This window comes from Rhodamnia argentea, chromosome 2 (genome assembly GCF_020921035.1).
Source record: "Rhodamnia argentea isolate NSW1041297 chromosome 2, ASM2092103v1, whole genome shotgun sequence".
In the NCBI taxonomy this organism is placed as follows: Eukaryota; Viridiplantae; Streptophyta; class Magnoliopsida; order Myrtales; family Myrtaceae; genus Rhodamnia; species Rhodamnia argentea.
This window is the reverse complement of record NC_063151.1, coordinates 34,799,213-34,823,601: the sequence shown is the minus strand read 5'-3', so window position 1 is coordinate 34,823,601 and position 24,389 is coordinate 34,799,213. Positions and strand designations below refer to the sequence as shown.

At 40.7% G+C, this 24,389-nt stretch overlaps 3 protein-coding genes and 1 long non-coding RNA gene across 14 annotated transcripts; 1 reads left to right on the top strand and 3 right to left on the bottom strand.

Annotated features, from left to right (window-relative positions):
• Positions 1-98: 98 nt before the first annotated feature.
• On the bottom strand, positions 99-8,573 carry LOC115747524 (E3 ubiquitin-protein ligase FANCL). 11 transcript variants are annotated; one of them, XM_048274783.1, is made up of 11 exons: positions 8,467-8,573; positions 4,871-4,974; positions 4,554-4,624; positions 3,210-3,288; positions 3,062-3,136; positions 2,822-2,936; positions 2,678-2,735; positions 2,521-2,592; positions 1,491-1,621; positions 1,274-1,397; positions 99-379 (listed from the first exon to the last, which is right to left on the bottom strand). In XM_048274783.1, exons 2-11 carry the CDS (start codon positions 4,952-4,954, stop codon positions 301-303), a joined length of 888 nt encoding a protein of 295 aa, XP_048130740.1. In that variant the 5' UTR covers positions 4,955-4,974; positions 8,467-8,573; the 3' UTR covers positions 99-300. The 11 variants fall into 11 exon arrangements, 8 of the variants coding, with proteins under 8 accessions (XP_048130740.1, XP_030539727.1, XP_030539965.1 ...); XM_030683867.1 differs by having other exon boundaries at positions 4,903-4,974; XM_030684105.2 differs by lacking the exon at positions 8,467-8,573 and adding an exon at positions 5,732-5,869.
• A 2,711-nt stretch (positions 8,574-11,284) lies between these two features.
• Positions 11,285-14,599, bottom strand: LOC115748040 (U-box domain-containing protein 3). Its single transcript, XM_030684447.2, has 2 exons — positions 14,200-14,599; positions 11,285-12,454 (listed from the first exon to the last, which is right to left on the bottom strand). Exons 1-2 carry the CDS (start codon positions 14,487-14,489, stop codon positions 11,602-11,604), a joined length of 1,143 nt encoding a protein of 380 aa, XP_030540307.1. The 5' UTR covers positions 14,490-14,599; the 3' UTR covers positions 11,285-11,601.
• Positions 14,600-18,086: 3,487 nt separating this feature from the next.
• LOC115748198 lies at positions 18,087-18,516 on the top strand. Its single transcript, XR_004016202.2, has 2 exons — positions 18,087-18,224; positions 18,298-18,516. It is a non-coding gene; the product is annotated as an uncharacterized LOC115748198 (long non-coding RNA).
• Positions 18,352-22,273, bottom strand: LOC115748119 (eukaryotic translation initiation factor 3 subunit I-like). The gene is made up of 8 exons (XM_030684566.2): positions 21,893-22,273; positions 21,576-21,791; positions 20,456-20,583; positions 20,189-20,308; positions 20,015-20,104; positions 19,142-19,228; positions 18,970-19,049; positions 18,352-18,602 (listed from the first exon to the last, which is right to left on the bottom strand). The coding sequence occupies exons 1-8, from the start codon at positions 22,074-22,076 to the stop codon at positions 18,527-18,529; spliced, it is 981 nt and encodes a 326-aa protein (XP_030540426.1). The 5' UTR covers positions 22,077-22,273; the 3' UTR covers positions 18,352-18,526.
• Positions 22,274-24,389: the final 2,116 nt, after the last annotated feature.

The window sequence follows — 24,389 nt, the reverse complement described above, 5'->3', positions numbered from 1 at the left end:
GATTTTAGCATTGCAAGAGTTATGCATGTGAATAACTGTTCTTCCATGAGCAAATAATTTTCTTGTAGGCGTCGCGACGACAGATAGGGCGATATAAATCAAGCGGCGTAAAAGGAGAAATAGATCAAAAGCCGAACGCGTGTGAGAACAATGGTCTCTACGAATTCATGCCACAGACAAAGGGCTATGGATGAAATTACTTGGAAGGGATTGATTCTAGGGGGAGGAAGGTGCCCATTCTCACCAAAAGCTATCACTTGCATAATATCTCTTCTCATAGTGAAACTGTGATACATTGATTTAGCTCCTGGTGTTGGTGATTTTGACAGCGACTGGCTCGGAACAATACGGACAACTGCCGAAGAGAACATCAAATGACCTGTTGTAACAACACACAAACAACAGATCAAATTCACTGCAAGCAAAACAAGGAGAGGAGATGAACAGGCAACCACAGACATAGAAGGTCCAGGAAAATATAGCACATTGTCCATAGACGCAAAATATTGGAGGTGATTTGGAATTGGGCAGTGCAGTGAACAAATCAAGGTGGAGGGCATCATGGACAATTAGAAGGCATGAGAGTCTAAAGTCCCCAATGACTCAGATCAAAATAACGTATGACAAACTCGTGACTTTGTAGTGGTTATGAAAGCTAATTCCTAATGTTAGGCTTTTTGCAAGTATCCACTTCAGAAAAATAAAACCGACCGCCGAATTGTGCAAGCTTGTGACTTTTCAACGGATGATTTGTCTAGATTTGTGACAGTTTGGTGTGCAAAGCCAAAATACGCACGTGTAATGCTCAAATCTTCCTTGCGTCCTCCAAAAGCAAACAATAATCACTTTTTGATATTTCATGTGGCGCATAATTCAAAAAGTAGTGTAGACTACTGCAGTAAAAGTGCTGCGTACTTGTTCAACCTCTGGTAGACGTGGCCGGTTCCGGTTCCGGGCCGGTTCCAGTTCGGACGCCGGTTCCTAGGCCCAACGGCTATTTTTCCCCGGGCCTCCTCCCTTTTTTTTTTTTAAAAAAAAAACCAGGTTGGAACCGTGGGCCCGGTCAACGGGCCAGTTCCGGGCCCCGGTTCATTTTGGTCATGTCTAACCTCTGGTATTCAAAGAGCTCACTATGAGGGGAAGGACAGAAGAAGCCTCCAAGAGTATAGACCAAACTGCTCACTAACATACTTACAGGAACTAAAATGGTTCGAGCTATTTCATGCATGAAGTAGGTAAAGAAAAGGCATGGGATTAGGAAAAGTCAACTTACTGCCTAGTTGTGGTGATAGACCGTAACCAGTCCATTAGACAAAGACCATGAAAAGCTCTTCTGCAGTTCGCATTATCACACTGGTAGTCCGTTGGGCATCCACTCTTGGTTCCAAGTTCGTCCTCTATGAGTAGGTAACAGAAAATTATAAGGTGAGACAGTATCAACTAATAGTTGTGGTCCATTGCATGTAGTCATGCATCTGAGAATGTATTACCAATGGGAAGATGCTGAGCATAACAGATTCCACATTCCAGTTGCTGCTCATCCTTCTCTGTATCTGGGGACTTTGGTAGCTCAAACCCAAAAACACAGACCAGATTATCTCGAAAAGATTTTTCTTGCATCCTATAACAGAGAAGCGCAAATCAAGCAAATTAAATGATACAAGCGACTGTAACAAGATGGGTGCACTAGTATAAGAAAAGAAAGAAATAGATAGTTCCAAATTGAGGCCAAAATGATTGTTTAACAGTTCCAGATCTATAGCACTGTGCTGATGGTTGGACCTGGCAGTATAGAGCACAATAATAGGAAACTCTGACAAGATATCACAACTGAAGTTATTGAAACAAAGAGAGATATATAATGATCATGGTTTTACTTAGAAGCACATTAACTGATCTGACACGCACTCGATCCCTTTTAGTTCTAACTAGCTCTCAACAGAGTTACTGAAAATCTAGAAATGAGATGAAGATTGATCGCAAAGTGATGGGTCACATTGAACTGCAGCTTCAAGACATTTAGCTAATCAAGTCTTGATTGTACCACTAATGAAATATACTTGCTTTATATGCATTTAAGTATTTAAAAACTAAGAATACATGAGAAAACAATAGGCAAGTTGCCAATACTTATTCAGAAGCAAAAAGTATAAAAGATCTTTTCTATAGTAATCATTTCAATGATATCAAAGCATTAAACTCCTCACCAAATATTTGGTCAGCTTAAGCATAATCTTAATATGGTCAAGAAGGCAGAAAGGTAGTACACAACCTCCAGTGCCAATTCTAAGGACCCCCCCCTCCTCTCCTTCCGCAGGTGCGCTGTCTCTCTCTTACGTACATGCACACTGACAAATGCGCGCGCGCATGAGTACCTTGGATCCCATACATAGGGTACAAACCCAATATGTCCATCTGTAGCTCAGGGGCTGCAAACGACAAGTACTTCCTTTTCTATTAAAGCCAGCCGATGGTGTCATACAATCCAAAGGATCATGGTAAAATATACTAGTTAAGTACCATTTTTTGCAGTTTCTGCTCCACGCCTTTCTCAAAGGGCTTATACTAGAATCTGGACCCATGAAGCGGCACCTATAGCAGTACAAATTCAAGTTGTTGGCAGCACAAAACAAGTCCACCGTACCAGCTGCAGTAATAATATAGAATCTATTCTTACTCTGGTACAGTCTTAGGACTCCGTGCATTTATAGAGAACAAGACAATGCAGTCATTTCCTTGCAAGAAGAAAGAAGAAATATTGGAGTTAGATGAAGGACAGACTTTAAAAATATAGTTTGATGTTGGAGAAAGGAGGAATTACCTATATTGACTAGACGATGGCACATAGCTCGGCATGGAAAGTTAGGATTAACAACCCATAGAGAGTTGTCAATATCATCTAATGTGGACCAAAAGTCCTCAAGTGTATCCACATGCTAAAAATTGTGATGGACAAATTAACACCATCCTTATAAATTAGTCCCTAAAGAAGATAGAGTTTCTCCCAAATGGCAGAGAGAACTAATCATCAAACCCTTCAATTGACAACCTGGATATGTACCTTTTTGAACTGAATCACCGCATCCTTCAATCTTGAAGTCGCTGACCACTCGATTTTAGGAATATATGGTACATCCTGGCAAGAGGTTCAGCGAGTATTATGACCTCAGAAAAGGAAGTTAGATATGATCAAAAGTAAGTATACTGACCCCTGAGATAGAAGGAGGACATTGGGGGTAAGTTTTATCCACTTGAACTTCCATGACATGAACCCTTCCACTTGCATCCCTTGTAATTGATTTGCCAAAAAGTTGAGCACTTTTAGGATTTCGAGAGAGGTAGAAAAACAGGTTATATCCAGTAAAACTAGTAAAAACAAGGAGAAGGATAAACAATGTATAAGAGGAAAAAAAGTAAATGTCTCCAGAATATGCACGAACACACAGCTCCCCATCAAATTGTGTGTGTGCATACATATTTTGAAACTACGAAAGACAAGAACCATTAAGGCAAGCTTATCCAAAATCTTAGCTAAATATTCAACAGCATTAAAAGTTAAAGTTTCAGCAGGGATGCTAAAAACAGTAGTATAGCTACAACTTTCTTCAATGTCACTAATGGAATAGATTTTATCTCCAACAGCAGCAAGTGTAGGCACACCTCACATGGATGTGGCCGTATCAAACCAGGCTAAAGTAGACGACAGGAGTATAAGCCGGACCTTACGTAAAAGACAAAGTGTGACCACATCAAAACCGGATCCAACTGATGAAGCACCAAAAGAAAGAACCGCATATGAAAGGCTGTCACCTCCTCCTTTTTTTCTTTTTCTTTTTTCCCCTTTTCACTAACAGCAAGTGCTTTGTTAATGAAATAAAGACCAAGAAAACTACAACAGAGCAGAAGAAGCTAGCCTCATAACCAAAGACAACAAAAGCATAGGTAATTTAGTGGATGCCTAGAACTTGATGGACAATGAAGAGAGAAGCCACTGAGCTCATGCAACTCGGATAGACAAATGAACTCAATGGTGGATGATGAACAACAACCGGCAATCATGGACAGACTGTGAATGGTGCACCCGCAAGAGGTGTGAAGGGGGTTCACAGCTGGAGAGGAGCTTAACTGTACCATCACATTAGTTTCAGGCTGGAAATGCCCTAGCTTGAGGAAGAGTATTGAAGAATACTAGTTCAATAAGTGTCAGGTAGCATAAGGAAGGTAGTTAGAAACTTGGGTGTTAAGTAGATTATTGCTCTATGCTCCATAAGTAGAGTATATGTAATCTTACATCAACTCAAGTGAAAAAGAGTAGCCCTTCGTACTTTTGTCTCCTCTCTTGCGATCCAAATCTTAACAATTACCAAATAATCAAAAGAATAGAAGCCAACCGAGAATCATTCAAAAGGCAAAACAAAAGATATAGGAATTACAAGATTGTGCACAAGGAAAAGGTGAAAAATTCAGGTCAGATGAAAGGGTTAAAAGAAATGGTGAATAGCTCCTTTTTTGAAAAAAAAGTCAAAAAATTATTATCAACGAGTGCAACTTACAGGACGCGGAAGCTGAGAAATGTTAGATTGTCATCTAGCCGCACCAAATGTTCCCATCCAACCTCTTCGATCTGCATATAAATAGAAAATTATCCACTTATCATGTCAAGGTAACAAAGAGAATTCATAAATGCCTCCAGAAGGAAAGAGAATCATTCATCTTGAACATAAAATCCTCCCCCAGATAGAATAGTGAAACAAGCTCAGAAGAACAAGAACTAGCACAATGCTGCAAATTTCAACCATATTGGACTTTTCATAATGATGATGCTACTTAAGCGAGATACAATGAGAGTTCCATAAATGCAAATACTCACAGAAGCACACATGCAAATTACACTCTGGTCACCTCTGAATACAATTTGCGGCAAAAAGAAGATGAGTTTGCCAGCTCTCTGCATCTAATTTGTCCAGCACATTCCTGTAGTTTAAAGAAAGAGTGCCTGTCATACAAATACAGAGTTGATGCTGTTGTTAAGATTGCCAAATTGTGTGAAAACTCGGCTATCCTGCGATCAATGGACCTTTTAGTAAATGTCTCGTATGTAAAAATATACTCGGCTGTGTTGAATGCAAGGAATAATATGAAACATGTGCATAGGTCATTAAAATAATCGATATCAAAAACATTATCCAGAGCGAGAAAATGCATGCAATATCATCTTGGCCACTCATGGTGACGAGCTTGTCTAAATAAACTCATAATCATTGATTACGTGTCATGAAAATAAGAAAGGACAACAAATTGTTCAACAAGATCAACAAACTTTGGGAATTGGAATAAGAAATAATGAAACTTGACTTCAATTGAGGAAATTACTTCCACTCTAACTTGCAACCAGATAAATGGAATTTATTAGCATGTAGAGTTTCTATTTCTTCAAGTAGGCAAAAATTGGAAGCAATCCTGTTTAGTTGCGAAAAGGACAGCAACGACAAACCGTCATAAAATAAAAGTGCAATAAGCTTTTTCTGAAAGGGCATTTAAAAACTTTGATGTGGTGCTACCACCACTGAAATCAGCCCATGTACATGCCAACCTTTTTACTGAAGTTCCAGAACTACCTTGATAGGCCAGACAAGAACAAAACGCGGCCAGAGAAGCCATAATAACTAGACATACTTGTTCTTTCTTTCCTCTACTGAGGAGAAAACAAGATGATGTGACTGATCAATACCTCCTCATCAGTAGTCTCCACAGGAACAAAGCCCATCCTTAAAATGGTGGAAACGATTCGCATCTCGCACGACAATCTCTCTATCGACAAGCTTAGATATAAATTTGGTTGCTGCATGACAGTTAACACATGCACGGAGATTTTTTATTATACGAAGTGTTGTTCCAGGAGTAGTGCTAATCAATCCATACGCAATGGCAATCCTCTCACTATGATTACAAAGGAATTGCTCCTTCTCTTCATGTATCAAGTCATGCGTCACAGACTCTGTACTGGGGACAAAACCGGCCTCCTTCAACCTACTCTCCAATTTGTCAAGTTCTTCAAATATTTCCACAGATCTTGGATGTGACTTGTCTCCTACACGGAAGGCCTGAAGCTTTCCATTGATCTCAATCAAACTGTATCCAAGGTCCTTATTGAGACCTTTTTCTCTCATCAGTACTCGTATTTTGGCAACTTGGTCCCATAAACGTAATGAAGCATAGAGATTCGAGAGTTGAACAAAATGTCCAATATTATATGGATCTAGTGAGAAAAGTTGTTGTGCAGCATATTCACCCAGTGCCACATTGCGATGAATCTTGCATGCACTCAAAAGAGCACCCCATACAGATACACCTGGTTCAATTGGCATCTTTAGAATAAAATTGTAGGCTCGGTTTAAATGTCCAGCACGTCCAAGAAGATCAACCACACAAGCATAGTGCTGATGACGTGGTTCAATCCCATAACTACTCATGCTGTGGAAAAATTCCCACCCCTCTTTTAAAAGACCTGAATGGTTGCATGCAGTGAGAAGTCCAACAAAGGTGACATCATTTGGGCACACACCAACTTTCTTCATCTCATGATAAAGATCAATGGCTTCTCGGCCCTTACCATGCAATCCATATCCCACAATCATAGCACTCCACATAACAACATCCTTGTCTAGTGCACGATCAAAAGTTTTTCGAGCCAAATGTACGCTTCCGCATTTTGCAAACATATCAATGAGTGCTGTATTCGCAAAAATATCATCTCTAAATTCACTCTTAGAGATGTACTGATCCATCCATCTTGCCAACTCAAGAGAGCCCACTTGGGCACACGCCAAAATAGCAGATGACACAGATATAGTATCTGTTGTTATGTTTTTAGAGATCATGCCTCGGAATAGCTCCACAGCTTCCTCAGCATAGCCATTCTTTGAGTACCCAGAAATCATGGCATTCCACAAAATCAAGTTCGGCATCTCCATCTGATCAAAAAATGTTCGGGCAACAGTGACAAGACCACACTTAGCATAAAAAGTTGTGAGAGATATAAGCAAGTCTGGTTCATGTTCAAGACCCATCTTGATGACACAACTGTGAACAGATTTCCCTTGTTCAAGATCCTCTATATCAGTGTATGCTTTAAGAATACTTACAAGAGCAATCCAATCAGGATGTACGTTCAATTTCCTCATCCAGCCGAAAATTCTCAAAGATTCCATCGGCTGGCCATTCTGAGCATACCCAGAAATCATAGATGTCCACGATACAACAGTCCTATCACGTAATTGGTCAAACACAATCCTAGCATGCTCAACCTTGCCACATTTGGCATACAGCGTCACAACACCATTCTGCACAAACACATCCGATTCAAACCCATGCCTATAAACCTGCCCATGTACACGCCTACCTATTCCAAGAGCAGGCAAGCCAGTACATGCTCTCAAAATGTAGGGGAAAGTGAAGCCATCCGGATTGACGCCAGTCCCCTGCATTTTAGAGTACAATTCAACAGCATCACTGAACATATTGTGCCTTGAGTAACCCCTAATTATAGCATTCCACAAGAACACATCTGGGTCAGAGAATTCATCGAACACCTTCCGGGAATATCGAATTTCTCCAAGGTTCGAGCTCCAATTGACTAGCTTGGTGATCAAAAAACTATCATCCTGCAGTCCTAGGACCAGCAACTTGGCATGGATTTGATTCAAGTGTCTTAAGCGCGTTGAGTTTTCAATGAGAGAAGCGAAAAAGTTGTCCAGACTCAACGTGCAGTTCTTGAAGTGTCCAGTCCCATGAAGGTTACTGTCTAGGCAGGGAGGCAAACTACACCTAAATCTGACAATTTGAAATGTGAAAACAGGAAAGGAAAAGCGGGATGCTAGAATGCTCGCCACATCAAACGAGGGGACACGGCGGAAAACAACCAGCATCCCGTGGCTCGGTCTCCGCACTAAAACCTCCCTGCGGCGCAGATGGTGGACGACACTGTTCGGCCTGCACATTTCAGTTTGGTCACCTCTGAACACAATTTGCGGCAACGAGTGTCCATCATGTTCACTCGCGTTTCCAAATTTCAACGGTATTCTCCCCTCAGATGGCCAAGCACAATGCTATCTCAATCCAACTGTCGTCAAAATCGGGTCGGGTCGGGTCGAGCTACGTACATGTATTTCATTACGTATCTTTCTCAGGGTAGAATGGAGAGGTTATCGTCAGGCTCGCCGTGGAATCGCTGAATCAACTCAACGAGGAACAAAAGTTGTGGTCTCAGCCCAGGATATTCAGGATTGTACAGAATCAAACGCCCAAGCTTAAAAGCCTCCACGAGTCCAAATTAACACAGAAATTTATCGCTGAAAGTTTCGAAATCACATTCAAAATCGGAAATGCAAATTTGCGAAAACGTTAGACGCCGAGAATGAGCAAACGCCTGAGTAGATACACGGTCTCAAGAGTCTGAGGACATACTGTAGCGATGCCAGCTCGGAGAAGTCCTCGCTTCGCCATCATACACGCAGTCCACAGCTCCTGAACTCGCGATGCTACTTGCAGGTCTCTCTCTCAGTCTCTGCTACTCTTTCGACTACTTCGCGAAAATTTAATTTTTTATCCTTTAAATGTCAAAATATTTTCATCACGTTAAAATGGGGGAAATTTTCCAAATAAAGGTACGAAGTGCTCAAATAATCTAAAAAAAAAGCTTCGAGGGACCTTTTCATTTTTTAATTTAATTTAATATTTTTTATTTTTCTCTTATCATTTTCTTTTCCTTTTTTTTTTCTTTTTCTTCTCCCCTTCACCAGCCATCGCCAGCGTCAGGCGAGGGCAACCTAGGCAAGGGCACGGGTTGACTCTTAGCTCTTGCTATCAATTACGGATTTCCTTAGCTATGTAAAGCCATCGGGCAGTAGATTGGCAAGGAATTAGGCAAAGTGTTTGTCTTTGAACGACGGAAATGGAAGGACACTAATTCGCCAGATCGTGCGAGGGCCGCCCTCACTCGCCTAGGAGTTCGTCGAAGATGAAGTCGTCTTTACGTGATTGCTTCGAAGTTTTATGAAGACTCGACTAGGCGGGTGAGGGTGGCCCTCGCCTAAGTCTAGCCATCAATGAGACTCGGCGATGGGCGAGAGAGGGAACAGGGGAAAAAGAAGAAAAGGAAAAAAAAAAATGGCGATAATACTCTTGATCAAGCTTTTCTTTAAAATAATGAGAGCACTCTTATTTGAAATAAATTCAACTTCATACTCTTATTTGACAAAATAATGATATTTCAAACCTTTATTTGAAATTTTCCATTAAATTGAGTGGTGTAACAATTTGTATGAAAGTTTAAACTATTAGAAGTTGACAACTGTACGAACTAACTGACGAGTGAAAGAATTACCGATTACAAATGGGTTAACTCATAAGTAGATGAAAGAGGAAAAAGAGAAATCGAGTTCAACTCGAGTTCTATTTCTAATACCTACTTAATTGAGTGAAGCGCTTGTTCATTCCACGGGTTCAAATTAAGTTTCGATTTGTTCACGTTCATGCTTTAATTTCATTCTTCATGTTGTGGCTTCCGACCAACTTGAGTTGATAGTAGAATAGAGTACACTACACGTTGGAAAAACCAGACAACATTTTAAAAAGTGCGTGCCTAATTTCATACGGTAAAAAACCACGTTCAGATTAGGATGATATTAATTTGCAAAGCAGGAAATTTGTGTCACTTGCTTGTTTTATACCATTCTAGTGAAAAAAAAAAAAAAACTCATATTTTTTAATACGTACTTATGTGAATTTCAAATGAATTTTCCCGCAATTTTGTTAAATATACGGAAAAAATAATTATATAAAAAAAGAGAGAGAGAGAGAGAGAGAGAGAAAGGAATCGAGTCCCCAACAGTACCGTGGAAGACGGCTGAGAAGTGAGCTGAAAGAACGAAAACAGAAAACGTAAATGAATTTGAATCTAAAACACAAAGAGGACAACATAATGAAGTCTTAACCAGGTCGTGTATGGCAGCTACGACAAAGTTTGAAGGCTGTGGTGAAAGCAGAGACGAAATGCTAAGCACTTGCAATTCTGTTTAACTTGGCAAGAACTTAGGGAGAATTACCACACACAAAAAAAAAAAGGTCCTAAATCTATTGTCAATTCAATTCTAAACTTTTGTTTTTATTTTGCTGATTCAATCATAAATCTTTTGTATTTGTGTCAATTCAGTTCATTCGAAAAATTTTGATTGGTTGCAACTGACATAGATTTTTTAAATAATATTTTAAAAAAAATTGACTTTTTTTTTATAATTTTTTTTTATTTCTTTTTCTTTAGGTTTTCTTTTTCACTCCACCTAGGCCGACGAAGGCCAAGACGCCCTTGTCCGAGGCCAGTAACCCCTGCGGTGGCCTCGCTAGATCAAAGGGGAGAGGCCACACTCCCTCCCCCTCGCCGACCATAAATGGAGTGGAAAAGAAAAAAATAAAGAAAAACATATTAAAATAATAATTTAAAAAGTCCACGCAACGCCAGCAAATCAAAACTGGCTAGATGGACTGATTTGACACAAATGCAAAAGCTTTATGACTAAATTGATCAAAGACAAAGACTGAATTGGCAAATTTGTAATAGGTTTATAATTTTTTTGGTAAGAGGAGTCCATGACTTGCCGATATTATGCGCATGTAATACGACAGTCGGAGGCTCGCCGGAGTTACTCAACGACAGAATTGCACACACGAAATCAGCGCTCCGTAAGTCTCTACCCTTCAGCGTGTGAGCTAGCCTTACCGATTCCATAAGAAGAAATGGGAAAAGTCATAAACCATTCACAAGTGATATGGGCAAACATGGCGTCTCCCTCTCCATCATGTCACTCAACGCACGCTCCCATTGACCTGAACGTCACAGTGTCACCTGTGACAAAACTGAGGAGAGGAAAGAAGCCCACCAACCAACTATACGTGGTCCTGCCAAATTCAAGTATCAACTAGCAAGATTGAGTAATCAAGTGGACAGGCATCAAAGATTACACTTCTAGTTGGATGGAAAAGAGGGACATGCGGTCCAGAGGCAGTTCCGAAGATGTTTGTTTCGATTCGTCTTTGTTGACCAAGCCAATTATACCGGAATGAGCCCAGAGGATCCACATATGCCACTTTTAAAACGACCTAGGTTCACTACATACCTAACGCGTTAGGGGAAGGACGAGTGCAGCAGAAACATAGAAGTTGAGATAATCCCAATCCCAATCCCAAACATCATGTTTATTTCGAGTTACAAACTCATTACACAGCATTGAGAGAAGACTTCGCGCATATACTTCCTTCATTAAGTTCATGTCTTTTGCCAACAACAAGAAGAGACCACGAAGTTTGGAAACAGAAGGCAAAGAAACCTTTACAATCTGTGTTAACATGTATACAATAGTACCTTTACAAACAAACAGCAGAGAAAATACTATGATTTCAACCTTGTACTGAGACACACTTACTCAGTTTTATTCCGACCAGTCACCTGATACCACCACTATGGCCAGGACTGGCATATCTCACAGGAACATTTTTCTTTTACAACAAATATTCATCCAGAGATGATAATTATTGAAGACGATTTTACTTGGAAGAAACTTCGGAAGTACAATTGGCAAGGGGAACATCTGCGGGTGTGCATACCAGAGCCCTTTGCTGTAGATGTCTCAAGGTCTGCTCCATGCTTACTTGCACCATCTCAGTAAGCATCTTCTTCGCCTTGTCAGACTGGTCCTCTCCATTAATTTGAGAGATGATGTTGCAGACAATATTCTCAAGTGTGTCAGGTTGGTGATCGGATCTTGGATATGGAGATTCCCTCAGTAACCGCAACAGTGTATGTGCGTTTCCTTGAGACTTTGATGTCCCTTGAACAGTGAGCTCGAGGAGACCAGGAATCACACCTTCTCTGAGGATTGGTTCTCTGTATTTACAGCGATCACTCTGGCACATTGCTAATAAAGCCCCGACTGCATGCTCTCGACTCTGGAGGGACCCATTCTCCAGCACGTCAACTATGGCAAAAACTCCACCTTCCTCAGATGTTAATGCTATTCTACCGTCCTCAAAGTTTAACAATGATTCTAGAAGAGCAGTGCATTTTTCAGCAGTTTTAGATGACTTCTTACAGCTTTTCAGCAAGTTCACTATGGAAGTGATTGGATCCGCTTGGAGAATAACGTTGAGATTATCTGGATGTGTCGAGAGATTGTAAAGAGCCATTAAGGCATCAATCTTGGCCTGTTGGGTTCCACATTTCAGGATTCCTGCTAAGAGAGGAATGGCTCGGGAAGAACTTATGACCGGCTTGTTGATGGTAGTAGCAGATAGAGTAAGCAAAGCAGCAGCTGCATGCTCTTGGAGTTCAACATTATCTGACTGGAGAAAGCCGATAATTGGCTCAAGAGCACCCGCATCAACAATATTCACCTTATTACTGCAAGATAAATGGGAATGAATATCAGCGTCGATCTTCCAGTCCAGTCAAGAGGCTATTTTACCGTAAAAATCAGTGGAGCATGAGCAACGAATGAAAGGCAAGCAGCAAGCAATCAATAAATTCAAAGACCAGTTAAGGCACAAAAACAAATATAACTAAGACCTCTCCTATGATTTCCTCAATCTAGGGGATTGAGCAAGATTCCCTGACAGTAACAGCAGCTTCATTGATTAGAACGATGAAGCTAACAGTGAAATATTTGCCTTAGCTTTGTCGCAACATATTATGGGCCTGGCCCATCATAGAAGCAATTGATTACCAGCTAATGAGATTTCTGTATAATCCATATGTGTTTAAACAATCTTCTCATTCTAGACAAGGCAAAAAACATGTAGTTCCGCAGTTACTGACTCCATGGAAAGCTAAAGTTACTACCCAATAATTGCCTCATCACTATAGGGTGGTTTGATGCTCATGAGAATAGCATGGTAACGAAGATGCAGAAGCCATAGTCCGCATACGCATATTTTTGTGATGCAAGAATAAGCACTACAGTTGACAAATTACTATCTGATTCAGTTCCAACTGGTTAAACAGAAATATGTAAGTTTCCACGCTCATGGAGCCACCTCAGAAGTCTTGAATGATTCCAATGAACTCTCGGAATCAGTTGAAATTTGGATTACTTCACAAGCAGCACAGCATAAGATGCAAATAGAAGGGAAAAGAAAAAGGCAATGAAAAGAAAGAGCGGAACATGTGAACTAAAGAAGAACCACCCTTGAGTCTGATTAGTGGTGAGCTTTCAACCACAGAACACCCACATGTTCCCTGAGCAAAAGAATATGCCCCGGTTGGCACATCTATCCAACCGACCCTATCCAACAGTGAAAAAAGTAATTCACAGGAAGCTACAGAGGAAGATATTTGTTGACCGAATGAAACGACTTTATCAACATAAGTTAAAGATCGCATCTTTTGATTAAACAAGATAATAATGCCACGAAAAGTTTCACATATTATCAACTGAGAAAGCTTAAGATTAGCCCAACTTTCCCATTTCCCAGAAAAAACCGCGACTTGAAACAACCAATAGAGCACGAAAAGAGTGTTGGAGAGATGGAAAAGGAAAAAAAAAGCGACGTAATAAAATAAGGAATCATCCATTCATACTTCACTTTTTCCCCTCTTTAAAATTTCCCTAGTTGATGAATCCGAGGTAAAAGCAAGTGAGAGAAAGAGAGAAGGAAAGGAACAGCAGCAACTCAAGCAAAGTATCATCTTCATCATCATCATCATCCGTCAGCTTCTATAGGGTCAGAAACGAAGAAAAAGAAGAATCTTCTGCACAAAAAAGTATCCATTCCCAATCAAGTTCTTCGAGAAACAGCTGCAATTCGCCACAGATAACCACCAAAACGTCCAAAACAATGAACAGATGAAAAGAAAAAGCGTATGAGGCAGCGAAAGCGTCGGGTATGAATAAAAGCCGCCAAAGCCTGACCAAATTCAGGCTGGATTTTTCGAACAAACACGTTCGATAACATCGTCCCCGAGCCACAAAAATGACAAGGTGGGAAAAAGGATCGCAAAACAAAAAGATAAAAATCGTAAACGAGTTTGAATCGCGTCCATATAAATAGAAACACGGAGACAATCGAACAACAATCAATCAGTGCTACACACACACACACACACACATACAGAGAGAGAGAGAGAGAGAGAGAGAGAGAGGTAGGTACGTTTCGTCTTTGACGGCGAGGTTGAGGAGGGCGAGGAGAGCAGCGTCCTTCAGCTCGAGGGAGTCGAGGCGGAGCATGGAGACGAGAGGCCCGACGGCGTCGGCGAGCTGGCGCCGACAGGCCTGGGAGGTCTTGGTGAGGCGGCGGATGTCGCGGGCGGCCTGGAGCTTGGAGTCGGAGTCGTCGGCGCGGAGGAGGCGGAGGGCGCGGAGGACGGCGGAGGAGGTGGAGCGAGGGGTGGCCTCCGCCTCCGAAGCATTCGTGTGGTGCTCTGGTGGCGAATAGTCCATTCCTCCACACAGAGAGCGAAGGCTAGAGCTAGAGAGAGAGAGAGAAAAAAATCTCAGTGTGGGATTTTGACAGAGAGAGAGAGAAAGGGAGAGGGGAAGTTTGTAGGGAAGGGGTGGCGTTAAGCAACAGTTAGGGCCCTGCTTTTTGCTTCTTTTAATTTTATATATCAACACCCGTCGAAAAATGAATTTATAAATTAAATTATAGTTTACTTTAATAGATAGAAAATATTTATCGAGCGATGATGATTAATTCTTATTTGTGTGCGGTGCTCGCTTTATTATTAATATTTTTTTTATCAATTAAGTGCTAATTTTTTTTTTAAAACGGTTATTTTAATGCCAACTCCGGTGACCTTCATCGGAAATCATACGTGGCATCTACGTGACTCACGGGAGAATCATAGTCAGCAAAAAATAAATGAGAATTAATAAACAAAATTCACGTAATATTAAAAAAATAAAAAAAAATTGAAAAAATAATAAAATAATAATAATAACGAGGGAAGCTATTGCAGCTCGTCACCGCCACCCCACCATCGCCGAGGCCTCACCGGGGTTGGCGAGCCATCACCGGGCGAGGCCAAGTGCGCTAAGCCGCAGAGAGACCCCGCCGTTGCGAGACCTTGACAGGGGTCTCTGAGGCTTGGCAATCCCCCTTAGCCATCCCCATCCCTCGTCGACCATTACCGATGATGGTGGGGCGACGAGGACTCAAAGTCCTCGCCGCTGCAACCTCTGCTCCCCCCTTTTTTTTTTATAAGGTTATCTTTTGGATTAATTTTAATTTTTTTAAAAAATTAATTATTTTTAAGTTGAATAGTTATGTGGATGCCACGTGGATTGATTTTTTTTTTTTTTAAATTGTCATGTAATATTAAAACATTGATATAAAAAAACTGCCGCGTGTATTGTTTGGTCGAAATTGACACTTAAGTAATTATTTTTACCCCAAATTGGCACACAAGTGATCGTTTTTTCCTCCGATTTGGTATTTAAGTGAGTCAACGAAAAAAATTGACTTAAAAGCTAGCGCCGTACACAAATACTAATACTTTAAATGTCCTTTTGTTGATAATTTTGTATCTAACAGTGTAAAGGCGGGTGCGACAAATGTATGAGTAGGATTTGTTACGCCGTTCACGTCTAAAGATTTCTACTGCGCCGATGAATGTTGATGGGTGAGTTTTGCAGAAAAGGACGTCGTACAAAACTTTTTTTTTTTTTTTTGCTTGTAAGTACCGAAAATGGATGTAGAGTTTTTAAGATCACTATATTTTCGGTATCATTTCGTGATGGCTCTACTTTTTTTTTTTTTAAGCCGATTATGCGACCGTCGTATCCGTACGCAACAAAAGTATAATGACGCCAAGTTGAGGTATAGTCTCATGAATATTTTTCAGAAAATATGAAAAGGAAAGAGAAGTTGCTTTGCATATTTAATTTTCTCTCGACGCGCTATATTACCGAAATCTCAGACATCAATTCAGAATTTCATTTTTAGGGACTAGCAATACGATATCTTAAAATATACTAACACTAATTGAATAACGTGAGTATAAACATGTTTTCATTGGGAGGGGTGGGGGGCAATGTGGAGGGCGATATGAAATTCTCTAGATCTCGTTTAATTTAGACTTAAATCAATAAGAGTCTCTATCAACGATTAGTTCAGAAGCATCATTTGAAGTCGCTTGAAATTTGGGAATGAAGCAAAATCAGCACGCTTCAACCGGCGTAAACATGTTCGAGGAAAAATTAGCATATCTTATATGAAAATACCTACATTTTCGAGGCGCAATTGACGAGATTTAACAAGTGTCTCCAACACTTTCTTACAATTTTTTCGATTATTAATGTCGGGGAGTGGGGGAAGACGAATTGGGGATTCGCTCAGGGGTTTTCGTGGACCTCGTGGTAGTTCGTGGTCCGAAAAGGAGGGTCATGGGCAGTTGGGTAAAAAGGGATTCAGAGTGCCCTGTCGGTCAACATTACTGTTCTTGCAACGACGGCTCATTCAATGATTAGGCAGCAAATGGACTCTAATCACATCTAATGCTCGCATAAATCCAAAAGATCATTCCTTTACATCTTTCCCTTTGATTTTCTTAGTCCAAGTCAGGTTGGTAGGTGGAAATCCTGCTGATCCATTGACCACCACCCCAATCTGATCTTTGCAATTTGGTGTGCTAGTTTTTCTAACCTTGGATTACTACTAGGTTGCCTAATCGATTTGAATAATGATGCTACTGCCAACACGGAACCATAATGATCGGGACCCCGCGATCGGCCGAGTTGGGTCGGGGTTGAAATTAGGCCATTTTAAGCGGCTTAAGCAGGTCGCATTCGTGCTTAATCCTAACAATAGCGTGTTATCCTCTTTTGATCTATCAAAAGAAATGGAAAAGAAGCTTGGACTTACACGATTTAGGTTAAGCACAACCAACCCAACACTTCGAAAGGAAAAGGTGCGAGAAAATATAATCAAAATTGGCAAAATCAGACATGTCTTGACTCCTCAAAATTGGCCCATCGATTCCAGGGGATCTCCATGAATTATGATGGCAACTGCTCCAACACAGTAGCACCACAGCAATCAAGTCGAGATTACTCTAAGAGGTTTAAAGCGACCGTAGGGTCTCGAAATGACCACGTATCGACTACGCGATAACGAAAAGGACTTGGTCGTGGATCGAATGATTTCTCACCCGACGAATCGTATTCACAGTAATGATGATCGCGAGGCTTTTCTAATCTGGTTGATGGCTCGTCGTCATTGGCCTGGAAAATGTGCATAAAACGATGGAGAAAGTCAGGACACTGGTTGGTGGGGCGTCGTCTTTTGCACTTTTGACCACATGTGCGTGCGTAGAGTAAAATTCATGTATCCATAAATTTCATCAGTAAGCGGGGAAAGAAGAGAAGAATGGAGCTGAAGAAATCCCTTTCTTGGACTTCAAGTGATTGTCTAACAAGTTTGATTTCTTAAAAAGGAAAAGATGGGAACGGCCAAAGTTGGAAACCATTTTTAATCCCTCGCTTCGCTTCGAGAGGGAATCCACAGAATGCAGCGTGCAAAGAAACTGCCGGCAAGTGGCGACTAGCGAAGCCGCCCTAGCTAAAAAGCTTCTCGGTAAACCGATGTCCCCTGTCTCGGTGGAAACAGTCGAATTCAATCTCCCTCGAATGCGTCCCACGGAGGACAGTGACTAGTGAATATAGGACGAGTGGTTCAAGCACCCTCCCTTGGCACTTTCATCTTGAATGGGCTACGAGGACGTCTGGACCATAAGTAAGAGCCAAAGCTCACCGTCCCGTTGTAATACAACAACGTTTCATTCATCACCAAAATTGTCCATAATGCGACCGCACGAGGTGGGTGCAAAACCCGTACGTGGGAAAACAACCCCAGCCCTACATTCACATCTCTTTCATCAAAAGATGACGCAACAGTTCTCCATATTTCCATCCCTCACACTAATTAACGATCTCACCTACCCGCCAAGTCGACAAAGTGGGCGTAGCCTGTAGCAATCCCCCATGAATCGATCTTCACAATTTGCCGACTCGTTTATGTGCACGAACTGAATGCATTACAGCTGAACAAGGCAAAACGAAAAAGAATACAGCGTCTCTTTGTTTCAATATCCTAAAGAAGTAACCGACGCGGAACAACGAACTTCCCATCTACTTTTCCAGTGCCAAGATTAGAGAGATAATTTTCAACCTTCAGAGGTCCTGACTTTCTTTTTCAATAACAAAGGAACGTAGTCCAACTCTTCAATCAAATGGGGTGGACACGGGGAAGCTCCCCATGACCTTGCTGATAGAAGAGATGAAAGAACTTTTATATAACAGACGATGCTAGGAAATAAAATCATTTCATTAAGTTCCTCATAATTTTGACAACCTGATCTTGAAAACAAAATTTCCAATCTAAGATAGATAACTAACACGGTAATAAACATTCTGGAAAAATTCCGCCACTCTGAAGGCAGAGGCAACTTTTCGAAACTGCAAAACTATTTTCTCAAAAGCTAAATCTTGATGTTGAAGTAATCCGGGTCAAAGTGATGCAATCTAACATAACCATCTTCACCTCCGCTTGAGAAACTGAAAAGACAGAAATACAGCCGGAAAACGTTTAGAACTCAATCTCATAACATGATTTTACAAAACATGCGAGGTATAATAGAGTTGCAACAATTTCACTTTATATGAGTATCAATATCACACAAAATCAGTTGCAAAACTGGAACAAAATCAATAGTCGACTTGCAATCACATCCAAATTCCACCATATTCTTACTCCAGGCATGTCGAATCAGTTCTCATGTTTTGGAAAAAATCAACTTATTTCACGTTCTAAGCAACTTTTACTGAAAAAGTTACACTTTGGCTTATCAAGTCACTTGTATTAGACATTAAGACAGCATCATCGTCCACAGTATTATACTACCACAGAATTAAACAAATTTACCTTTTCCCATCAGGATTGAAAGCCAAAGCATTAATAGGCCCAAAGTGTCCCTTCACACCTCCAATTTCTTCTTGAAGAATCTATGCAAAAGCAGGACCACCAAAATGACATGAAATACTCAACAAACCAGTGAACAAACGAACATCCAATGAGTCAATACAGCATAATTTACCTTGTCAAAAAACTTGGCTTCAAACTTTCCAGCACGATGATCAGTCATGGTTACAGCTGACGCATCTTGGCCACCTCCAAGGACCACCTGTAAGGACGAGAACTTCGTGACGTGTAAATACAGCACGAATGTACGACATTTCATCAAAATAAAAGCACAAAAAAGAGGGAATATCTTGGAGAGCACGTGTCAACTCTGAAAGTAGTGTGAGGACGCACTAAATCATTTTAAGGTGCATACTCCCGGATTATACATTATGTACAAGGGGATGAGGCTAGTAATCTGGTAGTATTAGCTTGAGCCTCCTCAGGTTCAGTGAGAGAGCGAGCTTGGACAGGAATAAGAACAGATGGAATAAGAAGAGAAATCCTGAATTTGATGGCTCTCTTGGTTGCCCCGAAGGGAAAAGAATATAAAAGTAAAAGAAGCGTAAGGAGCTAGCATTGAATATTTGAAGAATAATATGAGGAGTTTCAAACCCTTGGTCTCTAGGTACTGCTGCTGCTTTTTGTAAGTACATTTGTTTTCACCCAATTTTTGGACTCATTAACCCCAAGCAAATGAATGGCGCCCATCGAGTCCTCTAATAACTAACACAAAACTCATTGATTCATCAAAATTGGTTCTCAAACATGCCAATACATGTAAACTCAAAAACATAATTATATAACTCTAATACAGAAATAGCATTAATATGATTAAGAGTGTCAGTGAATTACACGGCCAGCTATTGGTAGTACTGGTAGTAAGACTAAATCTAACATGGCAAAGTGCCAACTTCAACCAGGAAAACTACAATACAGTACGAATAGAAAGATTCATGACCATGTCACAAAAGCAACCAGCATTCAAAAGGATGAGGCGAGGACATACATGATCAAGAAGTGGAGACATTGTAACTGCATTGACCGGGCGCTCTGTCGCATATGTTTTAATAAGAGTCAATGTCCTGATGTCCCATAGCTGAGATAATAGAAAGATATGTTAGTATCAGAAAAGGAGAACTGTGACCTAAATAAAATCAAATGTCCTTTTTGGAATAATTACCTTGGCAGATTTATCTTGTGAACCAGTGACAAAATGCGAACCATCAGCGGACTTTGCAAGTGAAGTTATCGCCTTTTTATGGCCGGTTTCCTTGTCTGACTCTCTGAGAAGCTTCCCAGTCTGCAATTTCACAAACAAGCAATAAAGAAGTCAGTACTTGTGTCCACAGCAAGCAAATTCCAGTTAACGAAGAACCATTAAGTACTCAAGAACAAACTAAAGCCAAATGTGCAAATTGATAACCGTAACAAGGAAAGAGTTGTATACCTCAGAGTCCCAAACACGAATTATAGCATCTTCTCCAGCACTTATAACAGTCGTGTTCAGAGGCCCCCAGACAGCTCGAGCTATTCTTCCTTGATGACCCCGAAGGATGTGGACAGACTCACCAGTCTCTGCGATAAGGCCATTAATGAAGGCGGGGCATTGAGAGAGTCGAAAGAAAGGCCAACAAATTCACAGTCACCACAAGGTTCTGAAAATTCACCAGATTGAATAATGCCCACGGGAAAACGGGGTATGTTCATCCATGGAATACTAGTGGCTGACTGAGACTATCCAAGAAGAAACTTCTAACCACATCACTTGCCAACACTTACCCACCTAAAGCTATTAGTTGTCCAACTTGAAACAATTCCTATGTTTGAATTAAAATCAACAAATTAACAAATTTGACAATCGAATCAATTTATTTGCTCATATTGTTGAAACTCAACCTCTCTAGATCAACCCAAATAATTGGAAGTTCTATAAGAAATAGACCCCATGAGAGAGGATGCTTAGCCACAAGTATCTCAATCTCGAATGCTCGAGGATGTACAAGCCAAAGACATAAAAACTAAGCAACGATCCTCGTTACCTGATACTTTGCTAAGGCAGTATTTGACAAGAGGAAGAAGAGCACAAACTACTTACCTATGAATACAAGGAAGTCAAAGAGCTTGTGACAAAAGAGGAAAGGAAACAGGCAGATAACAAGATACCATGAAATCATTGACGTCAATACACTTACTAAGGAAGTTAGTGAAACTAAAACCTGTGAAGATATCCTACTTCTGCCGTGGGTTCAACAGAGGCATCACATATATCACTCAATCGTAATTAGCCACGCTTGAAAGAGTACTTAATATTCGAGGGCTGGTGCCAACAATTGGGGTAAAGTCGGTTGTTAATTTCTAGGTGCATACAAGCCAATGAATCCAATAATTAGTCATACCAGGAAGCGCATAGGTCCAAAGCAACTAAAACATAACCCACAGAAATCGAAGACACGAGCGAGCCCCCACTGATACAAGTGTTTAAACCATGCTATACAGAACGAATTATTTTTCTACTCATCTCGCCATTTGATTTTTCCTAATAAGAGGCCGAAAATAGTCGCACTTACGGTCAGCAGGGTCTCTGGCAATGCGCTTGACATGAATAGCCGAAGGCAGCTCCATGAAAGGATCGGTGGTGATCACCGCGAGCTTATCGCCGATGGAGAAATCCACCGACCTCGCGGGCGAATCGAAATTGAACGTGAACAGCTGCGTCCCGTTCTGCACGCTCCACAGCTTCGCCGTCGTGTCCGCGCTTCCAGTAATCAGCGTCTTAGAATCCCCTTCAAAACAACACAGACAGCACGCAAGCAGATTCACTAGACCAGCCGGGGAAAAAGAAAATCGAAACCGAAATCAGAAGCGAGGCGGTGGGGGCACTTACGGGAGACGTCGCAGCACCAGACGGCGCCGTTGTGGCCGCGGTAGGTGCCGAGGCGCTCGCCGTTGTCCGCGAACCAGACGGTGGGGGTGTGGTCCTTGGCGCAGGAGAAGAGGAGATCGCCCTCCCGGTTGTACTTGAGGAACGTCAGTGGCCTCTCGTGGCCTTTCATCAGAATCGGCCTCATGGTTGACGATTGAATCGGTGAAACGCCTCCTTCTTAGAAGCTCGGCTAGGGCTAATGCAGCTTCGGTTTGGGGATTTTCCGACGGGCGGAGGGGCGCGTCACCGCCGGCTGGTCTCTGCTCTTCCGGTCCGTGCTCTGCTGTAGAGAAAACCCTAGCTGAGTGTGGGGAAGAGGATTCTTCTATTAGTTTCCAGACACGCGTTTTAACGGAGGTTTGATTTTAATCATATATCGTATTCAAGCAGATGATATCCAAGATCAAGACTGAATCCAAAAGCATGCGAAAAAATCGATTTTTCTACTTTTGCTGGTAATTTTTACTTTTTCAAGCGAGTCTGAAATTATTTCTAAAGCCAAAAAATACTTCAGAATTAGAAAAATAAAACTGCGTAAACAAACGAATCTCTATTCCAAAATCATTTTTAGAAGAGAAATTTTATTCTAGAAATGTTGTCATGCGCACTTTGTTATATTTTTATTTGTTATTTAAGATAAAATCGAATATGTTCTCATTTGTATCGTTTTCATTATTTGATATAAACGGCATATCGATATAAATGATTCTAAGAAATAGACAAACTTTATTATTATGTCTCGAGCGGACATCAAACATAGAATAAGATAAATCTTATCGCATCCTGAATTTTATCGCGACTATTAGACATGGCCTATGTGGCTAATGCCACGGGATAATTAAGTCTTAACTTAATGCTTTTATTTGTTGGGCAATGAGCTAATTAGTTTTCCATTTACGTAAGTCTTAGTTTGTTTTTTGAAATAGATATCGGATTAACACTTTATTGCTCTCTCTTTTAATCTAGAGTTTGCTTGAGATTTTTTCCTATTGCCCGCAATCGAATGATAATTACAATCAATATACTAGTAAATTCGAAATTGCATAAAATACGTGATTATTTAATCACATTTCCACGTGACTTAATGCTTGTTATGGTCTTTGATTAGACTTGATATTAGCGCGCTTGAACCCTAAAATTTGTTACTAATTGTCAAAACTATCAGAGTCACGAGGGACCATGACGTCCTTCTTGTCCGTGTTGGTCAAGTTCCATCACGTAGGATCCACAAAATTGAAAACCAACGTAGATTGGAGCGTGCGATCCGGTTTATCACCAAAATCGTTAGATGGGGGAGAAATCGATAAATGATTTTTTAGAGCCACTACCACGTAGAGTGCATCTTTCCCTTTTATTTAAAAGAAAGATAAAATATCGATACTCTTACAAATTCTATCAAAGTTAAGTGATCATTAATTTGCACAAAAATAAGTTAGAATTGTCGTAGCAAGAAGAAGACTTCTAAGAAGTGATGGATTTGTCGCAGCCACCCATTACTCCAAATTTTAAGATTATTTGTTTTATCTAAGTTCAGTTATTACCGACCAAATAATTACTTAAGGAAATTGATCGACACTTGGGAAATTTGGCTTGTCAATTATTTTTTTTGTTGAAAAGTTCGATAATTCTTTTGTGAAGATAAAATAAAAATTGCAGTCCATCTCCATGAGGCCCGAGCTATGGCATGTTGGGCCATTCAACAAGAATCATAACTTTTGGTGGCCCAGAAAAGTGCCATGGCTTTTCCAGACAAGCCCAAAAACCTTCGTGAGTTCTAGCGAATACTTCTCAGATCGTGTTAATTACAATGGAGTATCCAAAGCTATTTGAGCACTCGACTAATCTCGATTCGTGTGGCACGCACATACCAGCAGTAACTAATCAGCGCAAATTTACCACAAATTAATTTTTGTGCCACAAAAAATCTTAAATTAGTACGTCCGTGACATATCTACCTCAAATTGATGTACACGTGCCGTATTTACCATAAATCACGGTAAGTCTAAGGATTTCCTTGGGAGTGTATCCGTATTTACCATAAATGTGACATGAGTGTATCCGTTTCAAATTTTTTGCGACATAAAAAATAGTTTGGAATAAATGCGACACGAGTGCGCCAGTTTGGAGTAAATGTAATATGGGTGCACCAGTTCGAGATAAATGTGACACTAATGTGCTAATTAAATTTTTTTTTTATGGTACTAACCCTCTTCCTAACCGGCCCATTACAAGACAATAAAATTACTACAACACAATGCAACTATGCTGCAGCCCGTTGGACATACTAATTGTCTTTCTCTTCTTTAACAGTCAACTCCTCAACACACAAACAGCATCCTCATTTAATTAACTTCATAATAATTACGATCGCCCTTGGCTTATTAGGAAAAAGATTAGTCAAGATCAGTTTCTGCAGTCAATTTGCAAAGCATGAAAGGCCGTGCAAGGTCCATGAGAA

Coding starts and splice junctions, on each gene's coding strand:
- LOC115747524 (XM_030683867.1), bottom strand. CDS start 8,508: ATGATGGCGAAGCGAGGACTTCTCCGAGCTGGCATCGCTACA. Junction 1,398..1,490: donor TGCTCAGCATCTTCCCATTG/GTAATACATTCT, acceptor ACCTACTCATAG/AGGACGAACTTGGAACCAAG. Junction 380..1,273: donor TCTATCACCACAACTAGGCA/GTAAGTTGACTT, acceptor TTGTTACAACAG/GTCATTTGATGTTCTCTTCG.
- LOC115748040 (XM_030684447.2), bottom strand. CDS start 14,489: ATGGACTATTCGCCACCAGAGCACCACACGAATGCTTCGGAGGCGGAG. Junction 12,455..14,199: donor CTCGCCGTCAAAGACGAAAC/GTACCTACCTCT, acceptor TTTATCTTGCAG/TAATAAGGTGAATATTGTTG.
- LOC115748119 (XM_030684566.2), bottom strand. CDS start 22,076: ATGAGGCCGATTCTGATGAAAGGCCACGAGAGGCCACTGACGTTCCTC. Junction 21,792..21,892: donor CTGGTGCTGCGACGTCTCCC/GTAAGTGCCCCC, acceptor GTTGTTTTGAAG/GGGATTCTAAGACGCTGATT. Junction 19,050..19,141: donor AAGCCAAGTTTTTTGACAAG/GTAAATTATGCT, acceptor GCTTTTGCATAG/ATTCTTCAAGAAGAAATTGG.